At 37.2% G+C, this 19,041-nt stretch overlaps 3 protein-coding genes and 1 pseudogene across 4 annotated transcripts; 3 read left to right on the top strand and 1 right to left on the bottom strand.

The window, feature by feature from the left end:
• Positions 1-2,053: 2,053 nt before the first annotated feature.
• LOC147281340 (D-mannose binding lectin protein with Apple-like carbohydrate-binding domain-containing protein) lies at positions 2,054-3,635 on the bottom strand. Its single transcript, XM_086249159.1, has 2 exons — positions 3,243-3,635; positions 2,054-3,135 (listed from the first exon to the last, which is right to left on the bottom strand). Exons 1-2 carry the CDS (start codon positions 3,633-3,635, stop codon positions 2,110-2,112), a joined length of 1,419 nt encoding a protein of 472 aa, XP_086105285.1. The 3' UTR covers positions 2,054-2,109.
• Positions 3,636-4,791: 1,156 nt separating this feature from the next.
• On the top strand, positions 4,792-7,280 carry LOC147281341 (DNA N(6)-methyladenine demethylase ALKBH1D-like). Of its 2 annotated transcripts, XM_086248734.1 has the most exons (5): positions 4,792-5,107; positions 5,352-6,008; positions 6,165-6,506; positions 6,834-7,140; positions 7,239-7,270. In XM_086248734.1, the coding sequence occupies exons 1-4, from the start codon at positions 4,901-4,903 to the stop codon at positions 7,107-7,109; spliced, it is 1,482 nt and encodes a 493-aa protein (XP_086104860.1). In that variant the 5' UTR covers positions 4,792-4,900; the 3' UTR covers positions 7,110-7,140; positions 7,239-7,270. The 2 variants fall into 2 exon arrangements, with proteins under 2 accessions (XP_086104860.1, XP_086104859.1); XM_086248733.1 differs by having other exon boundaries at positions 6,834-7,280.
• Positions 7,281-10,748: 3,468 nt separating this feature from the next.
• On the top strand, positions 10,749-14,729 carry AGT3 (alanine:glyoxylate aminotransferase 3). Its single transcript, XM_086246989.1, has 9 exons — positions 10,749-11,101; positions 11,195-11,425; positions 11,618-11,788; positions 13,313-13,456; positions 13,561-13,740; positions 13,851-14,076; positions 14,175-14,288; positions 14,377-14,463; positions 14,567-14,729. The coding sequence occupies exons 1-9, from the start codon at positions 10,856-10,858 to the stop codon at positions 14,608-14,610; spliced, it is 1,443 nt and encodes a 480-aa protein (XP_086103115.1). The 5' UTR covers positions 10,749-10,855; the 3' UTR covers positions 14,611-14,729.
• A 547-nt stretch (positions 14,730-15,276) lies between these two features.
• LOC147281343 (phospholipase A1 PLIP1, chloroplastic-like) lies at positions 15,277-17,566 on the top strand (annotated as a pseudogene).
• Positions 17,567-19,041: the final 1,475 nt, after the last annotated feature.

Genomic DNA, 19,041 nt, shown 5'->3' on the forward strand with positions numbered 1-19,041 from the left:
AACGTACATCCCATTTCAAATAAGGACTTTAATTTATAAGAGAAATTAATTATTTTTGATGACTTGGGAGTTGGGGCTGTACGTACGTAGATAGCTAAGATATATGTTTGATCTCAATCCCCCACAAAATAGGAGCCATGCCAATTGCCAAGAGAGAGACCAATGTCTCTTCGAGTTAAAGGAAAGGTGACAGCAACTCTTCGAGACATGACACCGCATACATGCAGTGTGTGATTGATAATCAAATTAACACTTGCTAGCTAGCCAGCTCGTTAGGTGATCCATGATGAGACAATAAGCCACGTACCAACTCTGATGAGAACCCCAAATAATGCGTCACTACAGATGGGCATCTATATAGTATATGAGTAGATACTTGGTTATTTAGTAATTTTCCCTTTTAGCTATTTTATTTAATTTATGTATTAAAGCTGCTACGCTGGCACTGATCCCTTAGCTGCCAGCCTAGCCCTTTCTTCTTTGTTCTAGATCTCAGATAGAATATATATATATTCATGTACTGATGTTGAAAAGGAGAGAAATATATTGTCAGTTTTCTTTAGTTTTCTATTCCTTTTATTAGGGACTCACCAAACTCCCAACATTTTGGCAGCAATTGGAATTTAGAACCCCTTCTTTTTGGTCGTCCTAGCTATCATCTTATAAATATACGTTTTCCTTTTAAACCATGTATGTGTATATATGCATGCATGAATGAATTAAAAATGATTATCTGGACCTTTTGTTAATTCTTATCAACATTTAACGATGGTTAACTTGACCCTTACATTTGAGATTAATAATAAGGTGTTAATTGGGTTTTCTAGCTATCCCCATCGATTTCTATCATTTGAGGACCCGAGTGTCAACTTTCCTGTGTTTTTTGTTGTTCATTTGGGTTTCGTTTTTGGTGCTATAATTTAATGGCCAAATTGTCCCAAAACAAAAAAAGGATGGGCAAAAAAAAAATTTATAATTGGATGCACCCACTTTTGGTACAGAGTACAACACTTAATCAGGCACTATATTCCCGGACCATCTTACGTGTCTCGTAGCAAAGTGGCTTGATTTTGAATGTTTGTAGACCCCTATTGACCAATTAAGCAAAGCAATTATACAATTGAGAGAGAGAGAGAGAGAGAGAGAGAGAGAGAGAGAGAGAGAGAGAGAGAGAGAGAGACCAATGTGCCCATAACAGCGCCCAGGCGCTGCATGAGTTTCTTGGCTTCAAACGTAAGCTTCTTGATTGAATGATTGTCAATCTTGGATTATTGGGCCCCCTGCCCTATTTTCTTTGTCCAGGTAGGTTGTATTTGTCAAACGTAAGTTGAGCTTTTTTTTTTTTTTTTCATTTTATTTATTTATTTATTTTTAATTCTGGGAATGGAGGCTAGGCTTGAATTCCTATTGTGAATGTTGGGGTATATCAAATATGATTGACAAAACTGAAATTTAAGCATCACCCAAATGTCAAATACAGGACGGGCCAGATTCGCCAATATTGGACCTTAGGTATGACATGATTCGATAATTTGAATTCCTGATCTTAGCTGGTTGCAATGGGTTTCATGTCTGAGCCCTTTTAAACGTTCTATTAGCATCTGGCCCATATGACTGTGGGCCTGTGGCCCTTAATAAAGGTGGCTTTCCTGAAAGTCTGACATTCACATTGTAAAGGGAAGGAGGCATAATAATTTACTCACTAATCTGAACAATAGTATAACATTATCATTATATTCAAAGCAATACTGAACATAGTTGAATTAAAACTAGTGAGCAAAATTAATGGCCAAACAAAAAAAAAACTAGTTAGCAAAATTGTTCTTTGTGTTAAGCTTGTTGAGTTTGTGATGTAAGTTGTGCCAGAAGGGTCATTCACAAGTATGAACTAGACTGAGGACATGTGCGCATCCGAGTTCTTTTGAAATTTTGTTTCTGTATATTCAAAGGTTTCAGCTGTTGTATTGTTATGTATGAACAAAAACAACCAAAATTGTGTTCTCCTTTATAAAATTGAATTCAAAAAGAAAAAGAAAAAAAGAAAATTTGTATCATGGCCTTGAGTTCTGAGGCTCTGACTAACAAAGAAAACCTTGTACCAAATGCATGTCAATTGTTATGGCCATTAGGCAGTGCATGTTTTCTTCTTTTCTTTATCAAGTAGTAGCCAAGCCCTCCAAAAACAAGAAGAATAATCAACCCATCAACCACTCCAATCAGGATCAACACCCATTTTTTCAAATTGGACTTCCCATGACCCCTATGAGTTCCCTTTGGAATTTTAACCATGTAACTCATCCCACTTCCCCTTTCAACCTGTTTCACACCAATCACTATTCCATAAAGAAAGCATTCTTGTACTTCAATGCCTTCTTTTTCAGAGGTATATAATGCAGATGCACACTTACAGTCCTCCAAGCACAAATTAGCACATGCTTCTTTGCTTACATTAACTACTTTAGGAGCATCCCTTAGCACACTATTCACACCCTCTAATCCAAGCATCTCTGCCTTGCCTCTCCCACAAAACCCACCTGAAATTCCTTGAGTGCTGCAGTCAGAAGTACCAGTAGTAGTGGTCTCATTTTCTTTTATCAAAAGTTGAATGCAAGAACAAGCACTGGAAAAGGTGCAAATACCATAAGGTTTACAAGCCAGTGGAAGATCACAAGTGGTGTTGAGTGCTTGAAAAGAAGCATCAAATTTGTTCATGCTGGGTGAGAAAAAGTAGAGCCTCAAATTCCCTGTTTTGTTCCCCAATGCCAAAAACCGCAGGGGCTGAAATATTGTTTCACCAGATGGACTAATCTGCGCAATTTTCTTTTGTTTATCACTGAACAATTCCAACCCTTTGGGACCCAATTCAATAAAAGCTATGTTTCTGTTCTTGGAAGGCTTAAATTCCCAATACGAATAGTTCCACTTACCAGAGTTCAAGTAGAGAGCAATCCTGCTGCGCTCAATTTCCAGTGAATAGTATGAACTGGAATTGAATGGAAAAGAAGTCAACCGAGAGGCCACACTGAGTCTCTGACCCCAAAGCATTACATCAGTAGGAAAATTAAAACTCTGCCATTTGATATTGCCCAACACATCAACTAGAACCAGATTGCCTGTCCTCAAAATCTGTAATCTCTGCAACAATGTGTCCAAAAATATTCAATTTTGATCACATATATAAACAAAAATAACATTTTTTTTATCTGGGTATTCTTCATTTTTGCTATTTAGCTTAGTTTTACCTCCACACCTTGTCCAGAAGTCCCGGTTCGCCATCCCACTCTGTCATTTGGACCCTTCAACCTCAAATCTCCACCTTGGGTGAGTTCAAGCACGCATATATCTGTAGTGTAAAACCGCAAGTAATGGCCTGAATTCCACACCTTCACATCTCCAAGAAAGACTTGCAAGGAGCACGAGTACTTCCCATTCACAGCTTCAACACTCAATGCAACTTTAAAATTGGGTTCTATTCTATTGGTTTCCATCAGAAAAGCTCTCCCAATAAATCCCACAGTGTATTCAACAGGCACTGCCAATGTCAGCTGGTACCCAACATGAATATCTGATTTTGAATAGCCATAACTGGACAAAAGAATGAGAAAAATGAAGAAATGGAGGGTATAGAGCTGCATGAGTGAGAATTGTTTGGTGTGCTTGGCAGGTGGGTTTGCCAAACAAGCATTAAGGTTTTCTGACAAGAATTGATGAAAAGGTAGGCATGAAGTGTGGAACTTTGCGAAAAGCGTAGAAGCTTTCATTTGCTTTGTAAATGTATACAGAATGTGAGGAATGTAGTGGGGGTGGGGTTACTCATGAGTCATGGCACGCTGGAAATTGGAATGGGTTGTGAATATTCTTGTTGAGGCCTTCAAAAGTGAAGGACCAAATGGTTGTTCTGTACAGCCTGCCCCACGTGAGGTTGCTTTGGTAAAGTGCAAGGCTGCACTTACCAAAAATTTTCTTAAATTTTCGTATACAAACTTGGCAGGTTATTGATGAATAGAATACGAATCAGTCATACTTTTGAGTGTTTAAAATTTAAAATTTGATATCTCACAAAAAGAAAAAATTTAAATTTGATAGTAATTAATATTTCCCTCCATAATATTGAAAATGCTTTAAATTCACTCTCTCAAATTAAAAAAGAAAAAATTGTGATAATTGCATATGACACGAACTGCAGCTTTACAGTTAGTTTAGTTAATGAAAGAAAATAAAAAATAACGTTAAGATTAGAATAAGTTAATGATTCAATTCCTTCAATTTCATAAAGCAACTATTGTATACAATTTTATTTTGTCACTATTAACTAGTGACCACTTTGAATGTATACAATTGTGGTATGCAAAAAAATTTCTCTACAATTTTAGAGGCCAGCTAGTGATTTTGATGTGGGGCCCGGCCCATCTAACATGGGTTGGGTGCTAATCGAGTGCCTTTCTGTGTAGTGGGCAGCAAGCAGGGCACACACTTTTTTCATTTTGAGTGGCATCATGAAAACCGTGTAGCGTGCCGCCACGTGTACAAGCAAGTTGAGATCCACGTGTCAACGCTTTTTAGTGCTGACATTGCTCTGGCGCTTGAATGACGTGTGGGGCTGCCGAGGTGGACAAAATTTTCCCGCTACATAGTTGGGGCACTTGTTGGGCTGAGACCATTTTCCGGACACGCCTGATTTGTGGCCCAATGGGCTCAACGAACTGGACCTGTTTGGGCTTCTTTGACTTGGAGCAAACCCGCAGCAAAACTGAAGAATCATATGAATCGGCAGTACGGCTAGAGCTGAAGCTGAGCAACCGCCAAAGGGCAAAGGAGCATTGAATTTGAATCCACACGGTGTCGATCAAGTTTCGTAGCTTTAAAGCTCTAATGGGTTGTCGAATATGAATATCGGAATATGTATCTCTTGCAGTACCGTACGACCCTTCTTTCCTCGGCGCTTCTCCGTCGTTCATTCTCGGAGCTGTTCCTTCCCCGCCAAGTTTATCCACTGCGAATTCAAAAGATGAATTCCAGCAACGATGGGCTCACTACCAGTTCCAAACCGCCTGCTTCACCCGCCACCCCCAGTGGCATTTCCGTAATTCCTAGTGACGACGACTCCGTGAGTTTTTCTTTTTTACTTTATGTCTATTTTTATTTATCTGTTTTTTCTTTGAAAAAAATGAAGGAAAGAAAGATGTTTGATACTATAAGAAGCAAGAACAAAAGGGTACTAGTGTTTTTCAAATTTCATGTGGTGGGTTTTTTAAATTCATAATCTTGAACAAGGTTAATAATACTTAGTTTGATATGATCATCATCCTAAAATGAAGTTGTGTTTCTTATTCTGTAAACTAATTTAACAGGTTTTAAGCTGTGGGCATTGTTGTAATATTTCGGATAACAGAAACGAAAACTGTCAGAAGATATGGGTTGGAAGCATTCCAATATTATGTCACCATTTTACTCCAATTGTATCTGGTAGTAGATCAAAGCAACTTGTTCCTAGGTCTCCATCAGGTCCTGCTGATCATAAGAGGCAATGTTCCTCACTCAGTGCTGATGCTCATTTCAATAAAAGGAAAACTAAAATTGATTTGACATCAACGGTAAATGTGGAGGATGCTGGCAGCAGTTCAAGTTCTAAGAATACTGGGGCATCTCAACTTGAGAGCTTGAATTTTCAAAGCCGGATGGAGAAATGTCAGATGGAGAAGCTATCTTTGCCTACCCATTTTGGGAAGAAACTCAAGCATGGTTGGGCAGAAAAGTCTTATTCTGCCCCAAGAAATTTCAAATCTGCGGCTGCTGCTAAGAATTCAGATTGGTCTAAGGGTTTGGATTATAATGAACCGTTTGATATATGCTTGTCTGGGAGCAGAAGTTTTGCACATGAAGCCTCTTTGCATGCAAGAGAGATAGAATTCGAGAATGAAGCAGAGGGCACTGCAGAATTCACAACTCCAACAGTATTGAGGCCAGGGATGGTTTTATTGAAAAATTATGTCACCCTCAGTGAACAGGTTTGTGTTCTTTCATACATGTAGTCTAGTAGATCATCAAGTTTTTGCAGACATGATGTGCATTTGCAATTCTTTGTTAATTTTATTATGTTATACCAATTTTTTTTACCTGAAACTCGTTAATTAGTAATACCTTGGTAACATCTAAATTTGTAGGTTGAAATAGTAAAACAATGTCGGGAGCTTGGTAAGGGCCCTGGGGGGTTTTATCAGCCAGGGTTCCAAGGTGGAGCAAAACTTCATCTGCAGATGATGTGCCTTGGCCTGAATTGGGATCCTGAGACAAAGAAATATGATGGACAATCACAAGATGGTACTCGGCCTCCTGGCATTCCTCCTGAATTTAGTTTGTTGGTCAAAAGAGCAATACAAGAGGCACATGCCCAGATTAGAGAGGAACTCAGAGTTAGCAGACCAGAAGAAGTACTCCCTTCAATGTCTCCCAACATATGCATTGCGAACTTTTATACAACCAGTGGGAGGCTAGGTCTTCACCAGGTATTTACTGAAATACACTTCCTAGACAACCATATTTATTTGTATATTACGGGGTCTAAAAATTGATGAAAATGAGCATTTTCATACATTTGGTTTACACTCATCAAAATTGTAACATAGAAGTAGTCAAGTAGGCCCATTTTTTGTAGCTGTTGTGATAGAGAGTACTTACTCCTATTTATATGTATGTTAGGTTTGCTTCAATGCAGTTTATTTCAGTTAATTGTATTCATATGTCCGTGTTGCTTTCCAAGACTCCAAATTGTTCTTAAAAGAAATAATTATATTGAGAATTTTTTGGTGCTGAAACGAAGTTGGGATTTTCAGGATCGTGATGAAAGTAGAAAGTCTCTGCAACAAGGATTACCTGTCGTCTCCATTTCTATAGGCGATTCAGCAGATTTCCTCTATGGGGATCAGAGAGATATTGAAAAGGCAGAGAGTGTTGTTTTGGAATCCGGAGATGTGTTGATATTTGGCGGTCGATCTAGACATATCTTTCATGGTGTGTCATCCATCATACCAGACACAGCTCCATATGATTTGCTGGAAGAAACTAAGCTTCGTCCTGGCCGTCTTAATCTTACATTCAGACAGTATTAGAATTAGAGCCACCCTTCATTTGTAGCCACAGGTCTGGCATCTTTTCTACTTCTATACATTGTTTAATTTTCATTATCTTAACATCACAATCCAGTGGTTGGAGTAATATGAATATAATATTTCTAGCAGTTGATGGCCTCCGCAGGCTCTCTATAAAATAAACGTTTTACAAGCCACATTTATACTGAAATACTAATACCAGTTGTCGACTTTTAGATTTACGCTGTGCCTGCAACTTGAATATAATTCATTTCACTCATGTCAAATTATTGCTGCTATAGTTTTATTTGAATTTGTTTGGTGTCAAGAGCTTCTTTGAGAGTTAAGCTATGATTGTAACTTGTTTCATTTTCATTCATTGGTATCTAATTATAGGCTCCAATTATTCTTTTGTCTAAAATGTTGATGGTCTGCTTCCTAACTTCTTATGAGGCATGTTATTATATAGTTCCCCATTTGTATATTATGCTTAATGTGTTGTCCCTAGAAGGTTCTTTTGGCGGTGCACCTGTTTGATTGGTTCAGTTGTAAGCTTCATATTCCAATCAAACATGATGTGGTTAAGTTCCAATTAGCTTAATAGCAGCTTAAGTAATGAGTTCAGTGATACTTGGATGCATTGTCCTGTTGGATAATATGATTATCTCTTTGCTTTTTATATTCTTGAACATGTCAGAAACCTGAATAATCCATGGGACTTGCAAAATAAAAAAATGAATTTGATCTGTAAGGAATCTAGTTGGAGTTGTCAAGATAAGATACGTGCCTAAAAACAATATGGAATTTGATCTGACGTAGGTCCCTTGTTCTCCTATGTCGATTTACTTGAGCATCAATTATGCTATTGCAATAATCCAGTACGTTCAATCTGCTGACTAGATCATTTATTGTCATTGGCTTGCATTTCTGATTTGGCATGAATGGATTGGGCTTATCATATAACATTGATATGTATTTTTCCTTGATGTTATCTTATAGATAGTTTAGTATGTTATGTTGTCAAACTGTGAGTTGTTATTTGAAGTGAGATGAAAACGTTCGTCTTGTTCTTTTCTATTAATTGTTTTTCGGGAAAGGTTGTCTTCTAAATGGGATGTCTATGAAGGTCTTTTGCTTTGCCGAGACTTGCTATAAAATAACCAGGCCCCGATGATATAGATGTGGAAATCCTACGCAGAAAACACGCAATGGTGGCATCTGATTAACTCGGATGTCGAAATCCAATTTTTGTTGCAACAATGACTTTTGTGTTGCACAGTTTCGTTTTGTACTTGGGGTCATTCTGTTTATGATTATCTAATTGAAGGTTTATATAGTTTAAGCGCATTATTGCCCTGCTCACACTGCACCATGGCCACAACTTCAAAGTTGCTTTATTAATCTATTGAATTGTTTATAGTTGTGGAGGCAGTTCATGGCTAATATCTATTCCAGCAAAAGTTGAAGTTTTTGTTGCACCCGTAAGGCCAAATTTGCATACTCCCCCCACCTTGTTAGTGATTCTCCAAGATATGCATTGCGTAATATCCTCAGCTCGCATTGGGCCCAAATTTTCGACCAAGTTCATTTTGGTTGATTTAGTATTAATCCTGGTCAGGCTTCAATTATTGGCTAAGTAACCTTTTGGAACAACCATAATGTAAATGGTGGAGTCTCGCATGTCCGGGTCGAGCTCAACAAACCCATCATATAGTGGACGAAATAGGATCCTTGATTGATTTTTTGTTGTTGGTTATTTTGTACTTTTATCCAAAACACTGTGGTTTTGAAGTTTAAAGACTAAGCGTTTTGAGTTTAGAATTTAATATTTATGATTTATATTAAGTAAAAGTCTAAAATAACGTAGTACGTATTAAACACAAAGACAAGATTAAGATCAAAATACAGACTAAAGAACCCACATATGGTTTTCATAAGGGGTGACTTGAGGGGTGCCAATGTGTCATTGAAACAAAAGGACTATAATGGGTGTTTACAACAATATACATAAGATTCGTTGGCTTAAGGCCTAAAAATTCGAAGCAAATGCAAGTTTGCAACCTACACCACTACACCAGAGTCCTTGGAAGTGGAACACGTATATCTGAATATGACTGTCACGCTCGCTTGTTTTATTGTTTATTAATTACAAAATGTCTCTCTCAATTGGTTTATAGTATTACGTAAATGGTGATGCCTAGCTTTCCTTTACCCTACCATTTTACCAATTTACGGAAATGGTGCTTATTGCACGCATGCGTTTCCTTAACTGCTCTTTAATGTGTTTAGCTTCACATCTGCCTTCACTACTTCGCATGCTTTTCGTGCAAGTGCGTCTCAAATGCGTTTCCAGGGCTTGTGAGTTGCGCTGTCCTTTGACATCCTAGTTCATTTGTCTCCTTAGTTCATGCTCATTTTTTGAGGTATTCTCATATTTTGGTTTAGCATTAAAGATTTACATCAAGACTCCAATTTAGAACCCAATTTTTTACCCGTCCCTTCTAATATGACTTGAGTTAAAATTTATAGGAAGTTAATTATAAATTTAACCTCTAACAAAGAGAAAACTGAGTCATTGACTGAATTTGAGTTTAAATATTATAATTTGAAAAGCCATCAACCCATATTAACTTAAGGAAGATACATAAACGAACAAATACATGTGCCAATTGGAATAATTGAAATATGCTTTTAGAAGAAATTTATCTTGATTGTGAATTTTAGTTTTGGCTTTAAAAAACTCAACATAGAGACTAATGGATTGAGAAATATGTCAGAGAGAAAATTGACAGTCGGTGGACCTTGAAAAGCCAAACATGATGTGAATATGCGCACCTCGTCACCCGATTAGTACCATTTTCATTCCTTTTTGGTCAAATCATGCCCCGTGCTTAATTTGACAAAAAACTCGATGTAAACATACATAAGTATGATAAGTATGAAGATGGTGAGTTATTGGATTGTAAGATTTCAATTAAATAAAACATACGTTTTATAAACCAATAACTCTCACCATTCTCATGCTTATATATACTTACTTTACGCAAAATTATAAAAAAATTTCTCACTAGATCATTACTCATGTAAAAGTAAAAGTAAAAGTGTAAAACTAATAATAATAATCATCATAATAGTAATGATAATAAATCATACCCATATAGTATGAATTATGTAGTTATCCAAAGTTCATGCGAGGATTATGAATCTAATACATGCGAATTAAACCAAAAAAGAAAATAATTTGTTATAATCATCTTACATGTTATATCGACAAACTTTTAATTGATTGACAATTTGATATTTGTATATAGTTGATAGGACATTCATTACTCTGAATAAAAAAGGAAAGCAAATTCCAAATTTTGGAAAAAAATTATTGGTATACATCTTCCATTTTAAAAAAGGAAAATGAATCATAATTGGAATGTGTTACATTACAGCGGGCAGATTCATCCCACCATTCACAAATACGAATACAAATGCAGACAAGGCTGGTTTCGTGCTGAAATGGAAATTTGTTATTTTTCAATTTTCTTTTTTACCACCTTAATTACGTCCGTGTGCGTAGGTGTAATTTTTAACGTGCTCATGTAACCAAAATATCTATATAAACCCTCTCCGTCTTCGCCTCTAATAGCTCCACCTCCACTACTCTCTCTCTTTCTCTTCTCTCTCATCATCAAAAACTAAAACAAACAAAAACTCCTGCATTTTCGGGATATTCAGAAACCGAGAGAGAGAGAGGAGCAGCGAAGAGAAAACAAAAAATGCAGGGATTTATTGGGAGAAGGGTAATATCGGGAAGAGAAAAATCTCTGCGATATTGGCATCATCGCTGCTTCTCTGAGGTAGCCCAAAGAGAATCCCTTCTTCCTGACAATGGCGTCGCAATTCCCAAAATGCCCCCCTTCGATTACACCCCTCCGCCCTACACCGGTCCCACCGGCGACGAGATCCTGGCCCAGCGCAAAGAGTACCTGAGCCCCTCCATGTTCTACTTCTACAATAAACCCGTGAGCACCCGATCATTAATTTCCGTTATTTTTCATTGAAATTAATAAGATTGATTGCGTCATAATTAAGAATATTGTGATTGTGTTTGGCAGCTGAACATCGTAGACGGGAAGAGGCAGTACTTGTTCGACGAGAATGGGCGGAGGTATTTGGACGGTTTCGGAGGGATTGCTACGGTGAGCTGCGGGCACTGCCACCCCGATGTGGTGGCGGCCATAGTGAACCAAATGAAGCGCATACAACACTCCACCATCCTCTACCTCAACCACCAAATCGCCGATTTCGCCAAGGCCCTCGCTTCCAAGTTGCCCGCCAATCTCAAGGTCCCTAATTACTTCATTTCTCGATCCTCTTCATCGGACGGTCCACAATTTTTGTGATTAATTAATAGCAAGTTTGTCACTGTAAAGAGACGTACTGATGTTAAGTTTTGTTGTTATGGCCCCAAGGGTCACAATCACACCCATGAGTCCATCATTGTATGTGAATTGATGATAAATTGCATAAAATTGAAGGTGGTGTTTTTTACGAATTCGGGGACGGAAGCGAACGAGTTGGCGATGCTGATCGCTCGGTTGTACACGGGGTGCCATGACATAATCTCGTTGAGGAACGCATACCATGGCAACGCTGCTGGGACTATGGGGGCCACTGCCATGGCCAACTGGAAATTTAATGTCATCCAGGTATATTCTTAATTCTTTTTTTTTTTTTTACTTTAAACTACTTATTTCATAATTTTCATGAACTAAAAGGGAATAATTTCTTTTAATTACCGTATTTATAAATAGAGATTATTGGACCGGCATTACTCATGAGTCGTGAACTCATGATTATTATTACCATACATATTTTTATATGTTACTAACTTACTATACGTCCACTTCTTGCAAAGCACGTGAGGTTATCAAAATGGTAATGGCGAACAGGCTAATAATATCACAGATTCACAGATTCACAGATTCACAGTATGTTGTCATTCACGATTTGGTGGAGGTAGCCCCACAATAAGATATCAACACCACCGAACCATGTCAGCCCAATTGGACATTCACATTAAATGAACCAAATACCCCCCTATGATGCTGAAATTGAACCACCACTATATTAATATTGCTAAACGATAAACATGTCCAAATCAATGCTTATAATAATACATTTCAATGTTTTGCTTTTGGATGAGGCATGCCGGCATGGGTCCTTTTGGAGTCGATTTCTCTACTTTTTAAGTGAGGAAAGACTGAACTTCCTCTTCTATGTGGAAAAGTAAGATGACTATATTAATTCATGCACCAATAAACACATGGCCATAAGCAAATCATTTTTCACATTTCTTACATTTGATGAGTTTTCAAGGAATAAACTTCATTTCAAGACTTATACTCCATAATTATTATATTTGTTATTTAATAATAATTTGTCCTACACTATTATTTATTTAATTTTACATAAAGTTAATAAGACTCTATTATTGGGTTTTATGATGACACCAAAATAAATTATTAAAATGCCTAAAGAGAAAGTTAGGCTGTGAAACCAAAGTTCAATAGTTTGTTAGACTGTTTCAGCCTTAATAAAGAATTGGGACACTAGTTTAAGTGAGAGAAGGAGACACACAAGGTTGTTATGCATTCTTAAAATCTTTTGCTTCTCCAACAAAGACATGAGATGCTTTTTTAATTAAGACTTCAAGTTAAATACCTATAGATACTTCTTCTGGCTCATCTTTTATAAAATCCTTAATTATATGAAGTTCTGATTATGAACCGTTAAATGAGAATCTTAAGACATAGTAGAGAGAATTGTATATAGAGCTAATTGTCTAATACATGCTAAGAAGCATAAATATATTTTTACAAAAATTATAAGTGGTTCATGCAAAAGCACTTGGAAGTGTTTCCGGAAGAAAATACTTGACAGGTGCTTTTCAAAAAAACCCTTAAAAGCGCTTTTATATCCCAAAAGTACATTCATTTATTTTTTTCAAACGCTATCAAAAATACTTCTACTAATTTAAAAGCGCTTTTAACAATTCTAAAAGTAGTGCCAAACCGGCCCTTATAATCACCTTATCAGAATATGAATTATTAGAGGGCTTACTGTATCTTGTTTTTGGATTTTTTTGGAGGGTGTAGTAGCTATGTAAAACCAAATTGCTTTAAGGTTATGCACAGTTGGCTAACACTCAATTATATTGATTGGATCAACAGAGTGGAGTTCATCATGCCATAAATCCAGACCCATACAGAGGGGTTTTTGGTTCTGATGGAGAGAAGTATGCCAAAGATGTCCAAGATCTCATTGACTTTGGAACTTCTGGCCATGTTGCTGGTTTCATATGTGAAGCCATACAGGTACGTCATCTGCCTCATAATCAAACTATTACCAACCATTTCATCACTTAATAGTTGATACTATATGTAACAGTGAGTTGCCATCTTTCTCACATATGTAACAGGGAGTAGGCGGAATTGTAGAATTGGCCCCAGGTTACTTGCCAGCCGTTTATGACAGTGTAAAGAAAGCTGGAGGCCTTTTCATTGCTGATGAGGTCCAGTCTGGTTTTGCTCGCACTGGGTGCCACTTCTGGGGCTTTGAGGGCCATGGTGTTGTGCCTGACATAGTGACAATGGCTAAGGTTAACTAAAGACCAACCTTCACTTCATTCTTTTCTTTATTTATGCATCAACCATCCATTAAGTTCCAATCCAAGCAATGTCTGACTTGTTTCTTCTCTGGCATCTACAGGGTATTGGAAATGGCATTCCCCTTGGGGCTGTGGTAACCACTCCTGAGGTTGCAGAGGTCCTGACTCGCCGTAATTACTTCAACACCTTTGGTGGGAATCCGGTATGTACAGCTGCAGGACTTGCTGTTCTAAAAGTGATTGAGAAAGAAAAACTTCAGGAGAATGCGTTTGTTGTGGGATCATATCTAAAAGAAAGACTCAATGCCCTTAAGGATAAATATGAACGTAAACTCTCTTACTCTTACTCCATTTTTAGTTTGTGCATTAAGCAGTCTCTTGTCTCAGTATGCATTATAAACTTCTGGTGATGGTTGCTTATGTAGTTATTGGGGACGTGAGGGGAAAAGGGTTAATGCTTGGAGTTGAACTTGTCACTGATCGTGAGCTGAAAACACCTGCCAAGGCTGAAACTGTACATGTAATGGACAAGATGAAAGGTTTGTGTTGATCTCTTAGCCCCCATCTATGCTTTAGTGTTACATGATCTAATAACTCATATTGTCTTTGTTTTTCCTTTACTATTAGATTTGGGTGTATTGATCGGAAAAGGTGGCTTCTATGGAAATGTTTTCAGAATCACACCTCCCCTGTGCTTCACTAAGGAAGATGCAGGTACAGCTTTTTGTCTCTCATCTTAACAATCAAAGCATGCTAGTGAGTGACTAGTCAGTCCAAAAATTTCTCGTACCAATTGTGTTGTGTCTTTTGGTTGCAGATTTTCTGGTGGACGCAATGGATTACACAATGTCCAAAATTTGAAGCCTCCAATCTAATTGTAGATAGAGGTCTCTAATTACAAAATGTCTAAGTCAATCTAAGCACCACTGTACTGTTATTTTGTGAAAATTATCAATATATGTAGGTTTGTGCTTCAATAATTCGCTATGATCCTGAAAAACAAAGAGTCAACAACTCGTTGTCTCTCACTCGGCTGATGCCCTGGATTTTGCTTGGTTTTCTGATAATAATCCTTTTACCCTGATGGGTCTCTCTCTCCATATAAAGTATATGCATATGTTATCATTTTAATCTACGTACATTTCGTTCTTGCTACTTGAAATTTGAAAAGGGAACTTCCACAAACAATTAGACAAAACTATGCCAAGGCTGGCCCTCGCACGATATACCTGTTATATGTGAATGTGACATAATAAGAGAGCTTCACACAACAAGCTTGAGAATACTATAAAGACTGTTAGTAAAGGTTGTGAAGAGTGAAGACGGAGAATTTAAAGATTGGTGAGATTCTTGTCGGGTTAGCCAAGGTAAACCATTGAAATTAACATGAAACCTTTTTTTATTCCAAGTACACCATATATAATCCCTTAAGTCATCCCCATTGGGACAAAATGAACCTTCACTACCAGGAACTTCTCTAGCATTGTTCAATTAATGGAGTACTTATCAACAATGGCAAAGACCAACATGGCATGCACTTCATTAAGTATTCCTTCCTCTCTGGCTTCCTCAAGCAGAAAAGACATCTTCAAAATGCACCTTTGCAATATTGCTAGTATACCATGGTCTTATTCAGATTATAGCATCATTCGTATCCATGCCACATCAACACAACGAAAACTAAAGAACAGCCGTTTCATGGGAATTTCCCCATTTCAACTTTCGAGTTCGATTATCCCAAATTTGCTTCCATCATCTTTGTTTGACCCAGACACCAGTAAGCCTATGAACAGAGTGGAGAAGACCATGAATATGGTGGCGAACTCTGGGGAGAGTACTAGTGATCAAGGGGATGAGATAAAGAGAACCAATTGGGTGGAGAGGCCGGCTAGTGGAAATCAGAAGTAACTGGAGGGATATTATGCAACAAAAAGAGGTTGTGAATAAAAACAACATTTGTGACGAGAGTGAATGTGGTGGAGAGGAGGGTGGTTGTGCAGAGGATTATAATTCAGAAAAAGATGACTGAGAAATAAGATGCAGATCATATGATGGTGAATTTTTCTCAAGATTTTTGGTTAGAGTGTCATGGTCTGATACCAAGCGATTTTCTCAGCTAGCCTTCTTGTGCAACATGGCTTATGTGATACCACAGATAAAAGGTATGTTTTTGTTAAGCATATAGTAAATAACATGATTTACAATCAAAATTTGTAGCCACACAAAAGTTTGGTATGTCAAGCATGAGAATAAGATGTAAATTCATACTACTAATTAATGTGCAGGCCAAGGATTTGGAAAGATACTATGCCCTACAATTTGTAACATCTTCATTAGAAAAGAAAGTAGAGGCAGCTGTTTCCATGGCAACATCAACAATGACAGTAGTGGTTGCAGCAGCAGGGAAAAGGGATAAGAAAGAGACGAGAAAGGACCTTCAGTCACACCAGTACTCCTCACCTTGTGAATGGTTTATTTGTGATGACTCCACTACGTATACTCGTTGTTTTGTGATTCAGGTAATTTTGTTTATATCCCTTTATCCCACCAGAATATGCATCTGAAAAGTCGTTAATTTCTCTACTTTTACTTGGCAATAACTCTCCAATGGCAATGACATTAGATTATGTAGCAGAGTTCACATGGCATAATGATCTTTCTGATTTACAAACAAAGAGAAGTTGTCCAAGTGTAGTATGCAACAGATTGGTAAATGCATGACATGCAAATTGTTCTTGACTTGCAGGGCCTGGACTCCCTTGCATCATGGCAGGCATACCTCTTATTCGAACCCACCAAATTTGAGGTAAGCAACTAAGCATATATACATGTTAAATGCAGAACCCCCCAATGTCTAGAAAGGAAATAAAATGAGAAACCATTGACAAGCTTAGGTAATATCCTTGTACAGGAGACAGATGTACTTGTTCACAGGGGAGTCTATGAAGCAGCAAAGGGAATGTACGAGCAACTCATGCCAGAAATAATGGACCACTTGAAAAGGAATGGAGAGCAGGCGAAGCTTCAATTTACTGGCCATTGTCTAGGAGGAAACCTTTCTCTTTTAGTCCACTTGATGCTACTGACTAGGAAGCTTGTCAACCCTCTACTCTTCTCCCAGTTGTCACATTTGGCTCAGCATTTGTGTTCTGCGGAGGCCACAAAATACTGGACCAACTGGGGTTGGATGAGAGTGATCACATCCATTCAGTGATGATGCATAGAGATGTTGTACCTAGAGCCATTTCCTGCAACTACCCTAACCATGTGGCTACAGTCCTCAAGCGCTTAAATGGTTCATTTCTGTCACACCCTTGTCTTCTAAGAAAAATGTAAGTATCACCGACTTCACTATGATAATTCATAAAACCTCCTGAGATTTATGGGGTTAATTATGTGGCTTGGAACTCATCTAATTTCTGTGTTTATGCAGAAGATATTGTACTCTCCTATGGGTGAACTATTCATTCTCCAACCTGATGAGAAGTCATCACCTCCACACCCTCTACTCCCTCTAGGAAGTGCCCTCTATGCTTTGGACAAGACCCAATGTGGGTTCTCTTCAGGTGTCTTTAGGGCTTTCTTGAATTCTCCACATCCGCTAGAAACCATAAGTGACCCTACAGCTTATGGTTCAGAAGGTACAATCCAAAGCGACCATGACTCAAGCAACTATCTAAAGGCTATGAATGGGGTCCTAAGGCAACACACAAGGATGGTTGTGAGGAAAGTGAGGAGACAGAGGAATCTCTTGTGGCCGCTGCTCACTTAACCATCTCCACACTCATGGAACCATGAAGATGAAAGTGATCTGTAGAGCAACAAGATGGTAAACCAAAGAAATGATACTGAGGATGTTCATAAAATTTTTTCAACTCTCTGCCTTCTCTCTCTGCTAGCACAAAGGTGTAAACACAACTCCCTCGCTTCTTGATATGTGGAATTCGGCTTAATCTTTGCAACTTGATACTGGCATACTGCTATACATCTGTGTTAAAATATACTACATTTTTCCTCATTCTTAAGGAAACAATTTCAACAATTAAAGTGTAATCCATAATGCTATTTTGATCTTTACATCTGTGTTTTGAAAATTGCGTGAGAGCTATAATACATTGTTAGATTGTTGTTTTAACTGTTTAAAATATAGACAGTCCAAAATTACATAACCAGAAAAAAGTTTAACAATAAGCTTAATTGCAGAACACAAACTAAATTTTATTGCAGTTTAATCCACAAATTATCTGACGTATATCAGATTAGTCGGTTAACATTATTTTAGAAAATTATAAATTCTTAAATGATGTTGACACCTAATCTGATTCATCCCTTTCATTGTACCAGCTGACATTATTCATGCTTGCCTGCTTGGCCCTCTATCCTTCATTTCTCTTTCAATAATTCCATAAAATTAATTTAATCTGCCCCAATATAAATTAAATTAATTTATAAACTAGTATATATACAGGAGGTTGAAAAGGCCAAAAAGTAGTGGCAACAAGCAGCTATTCTCTTTGTGCAGCATTATTAGGTTCACATATATACTCAGGCCTCAGGGTGGCTTTCTCATTATGTCACACTTGCATATAACAGAGAGCCACCCAAATATGAGTGCATGATATACGAACCCAGGGTGGCTCGGATGAGCATCTATATATTCTGGCCAAAAAAAAAGAGCATTCATATTATATATTGATATAGTTTCTATCTACAAACATACATCTAAAACCATGACTTTTAATGAAGGGTTTATTTCATATTTAGTACCTAAACTTTGACTCTTATCTTAATGTGGTACCTAAACTTTTATTTGTCCCAATTGAATACCTAAACTTTTATTTTGTGTCTAATAGGTACCAAAATGAATTTTTGTTAAAATTGTCAATAAAAATAGGGGCAATATAGTCAAAGTATATTTTAATTATTTTCTTTATATGTTTAAAATTATTAAAAAAACACACACAACAAACAAAAAAAATTAAAAATTAAAATTAAAATATAAATATAAATTTTTTGAAATGACTATATTGCCCCTAACTTTTGTTGATAATTTTAACAGAAATTCATTTTGGTACCTATTAGACACAAAATAAAAGTTTAGGTACTCAATTGGGACAAATAAAAGTTTAGGTATCACATTAAGACAATGGTCAAAGTTCAGATACTAAATATGAAAAAAAACCTTTAATGAAAGTAATAATGGAATCAAGCCAATAGTTTCATGACTGATAGTTTAAGAGATCAAAATAGATTGGTTTGTTATTTGTTAATCATGTTCAATGTGAAAATTAT

This window comes from Dryas octopetala, chromosome 6 (genome assembly GCF_963921425.1).
Source record: "Dryas octopetala chromosome 6, drDryOcto1.1, whole genome shotgun sequence".
In the NCBI taxonomy this organism is placed as follows: Eukaryota; Viridiplantae; Streptophyta; class Magnoliopsida; order Rosales; family Rosaceae; genus Dryas; species Dryas octopetala.

Bases quoted from the DNA above. Each gene is read 5' to 3' on its own strand.
- LOC147281340 (XM_086249159.1), bottom strand. From the start codon at position 3,635: ATGCAGCTCTATACCCTCCATTTCTTCATTTTTCTCATTCTTTTGTCC. The intron at 3,136-3,242 runs GTAAAACTAAGC...ACATTGTTGCAG, and splicing joins CTTCTGGACAAGGTGTGGAG to AGATTACAGATTTTGAGGAC.
- LOC147281341 (XM_086248733.1), top strand. From the start codon at position 4,901: ATGTATCTCTTGCAGTACCGTACGACCCTTCTTTCCTCGGCGCTTCTC. The intron at 5,108-5,351 runs GTGAGTTTTTCT...CTAATTTAACAG, and splicing joins TTCCTAGTGACGACGACTCC to GTTTTAAGCTGTGGGCATTG. The intron at 6,009-6,164 runs GTTTGTGTTCTT...CTAAATTTGTAG, and splicing joins ATGTCACCCTCAGTGAACAG to GTTGAAATAGTAAAACAATG.
- AGT3 (XM_086246989.1), top strand. From the start codon at position 10,856: ATGCAGGGATTTATTGGGAGAAGGGTAATATCGGGAAGAGAAAAATCT. The intron at 11,789-13,312 runs GTATATTCTTAA...TTGGATCAACAG, and splicing joins GGAAATTTAATGTCATCCAG to AGTGGAGTTCATCATGCCAT. The intron at 13,741-13,850 runs GTTAACTAAAGA...TGGCATCTACAG, and splicing joins ACATAGTGACAATGGCTAAG to GGTATTGGAAATGGCATTCC.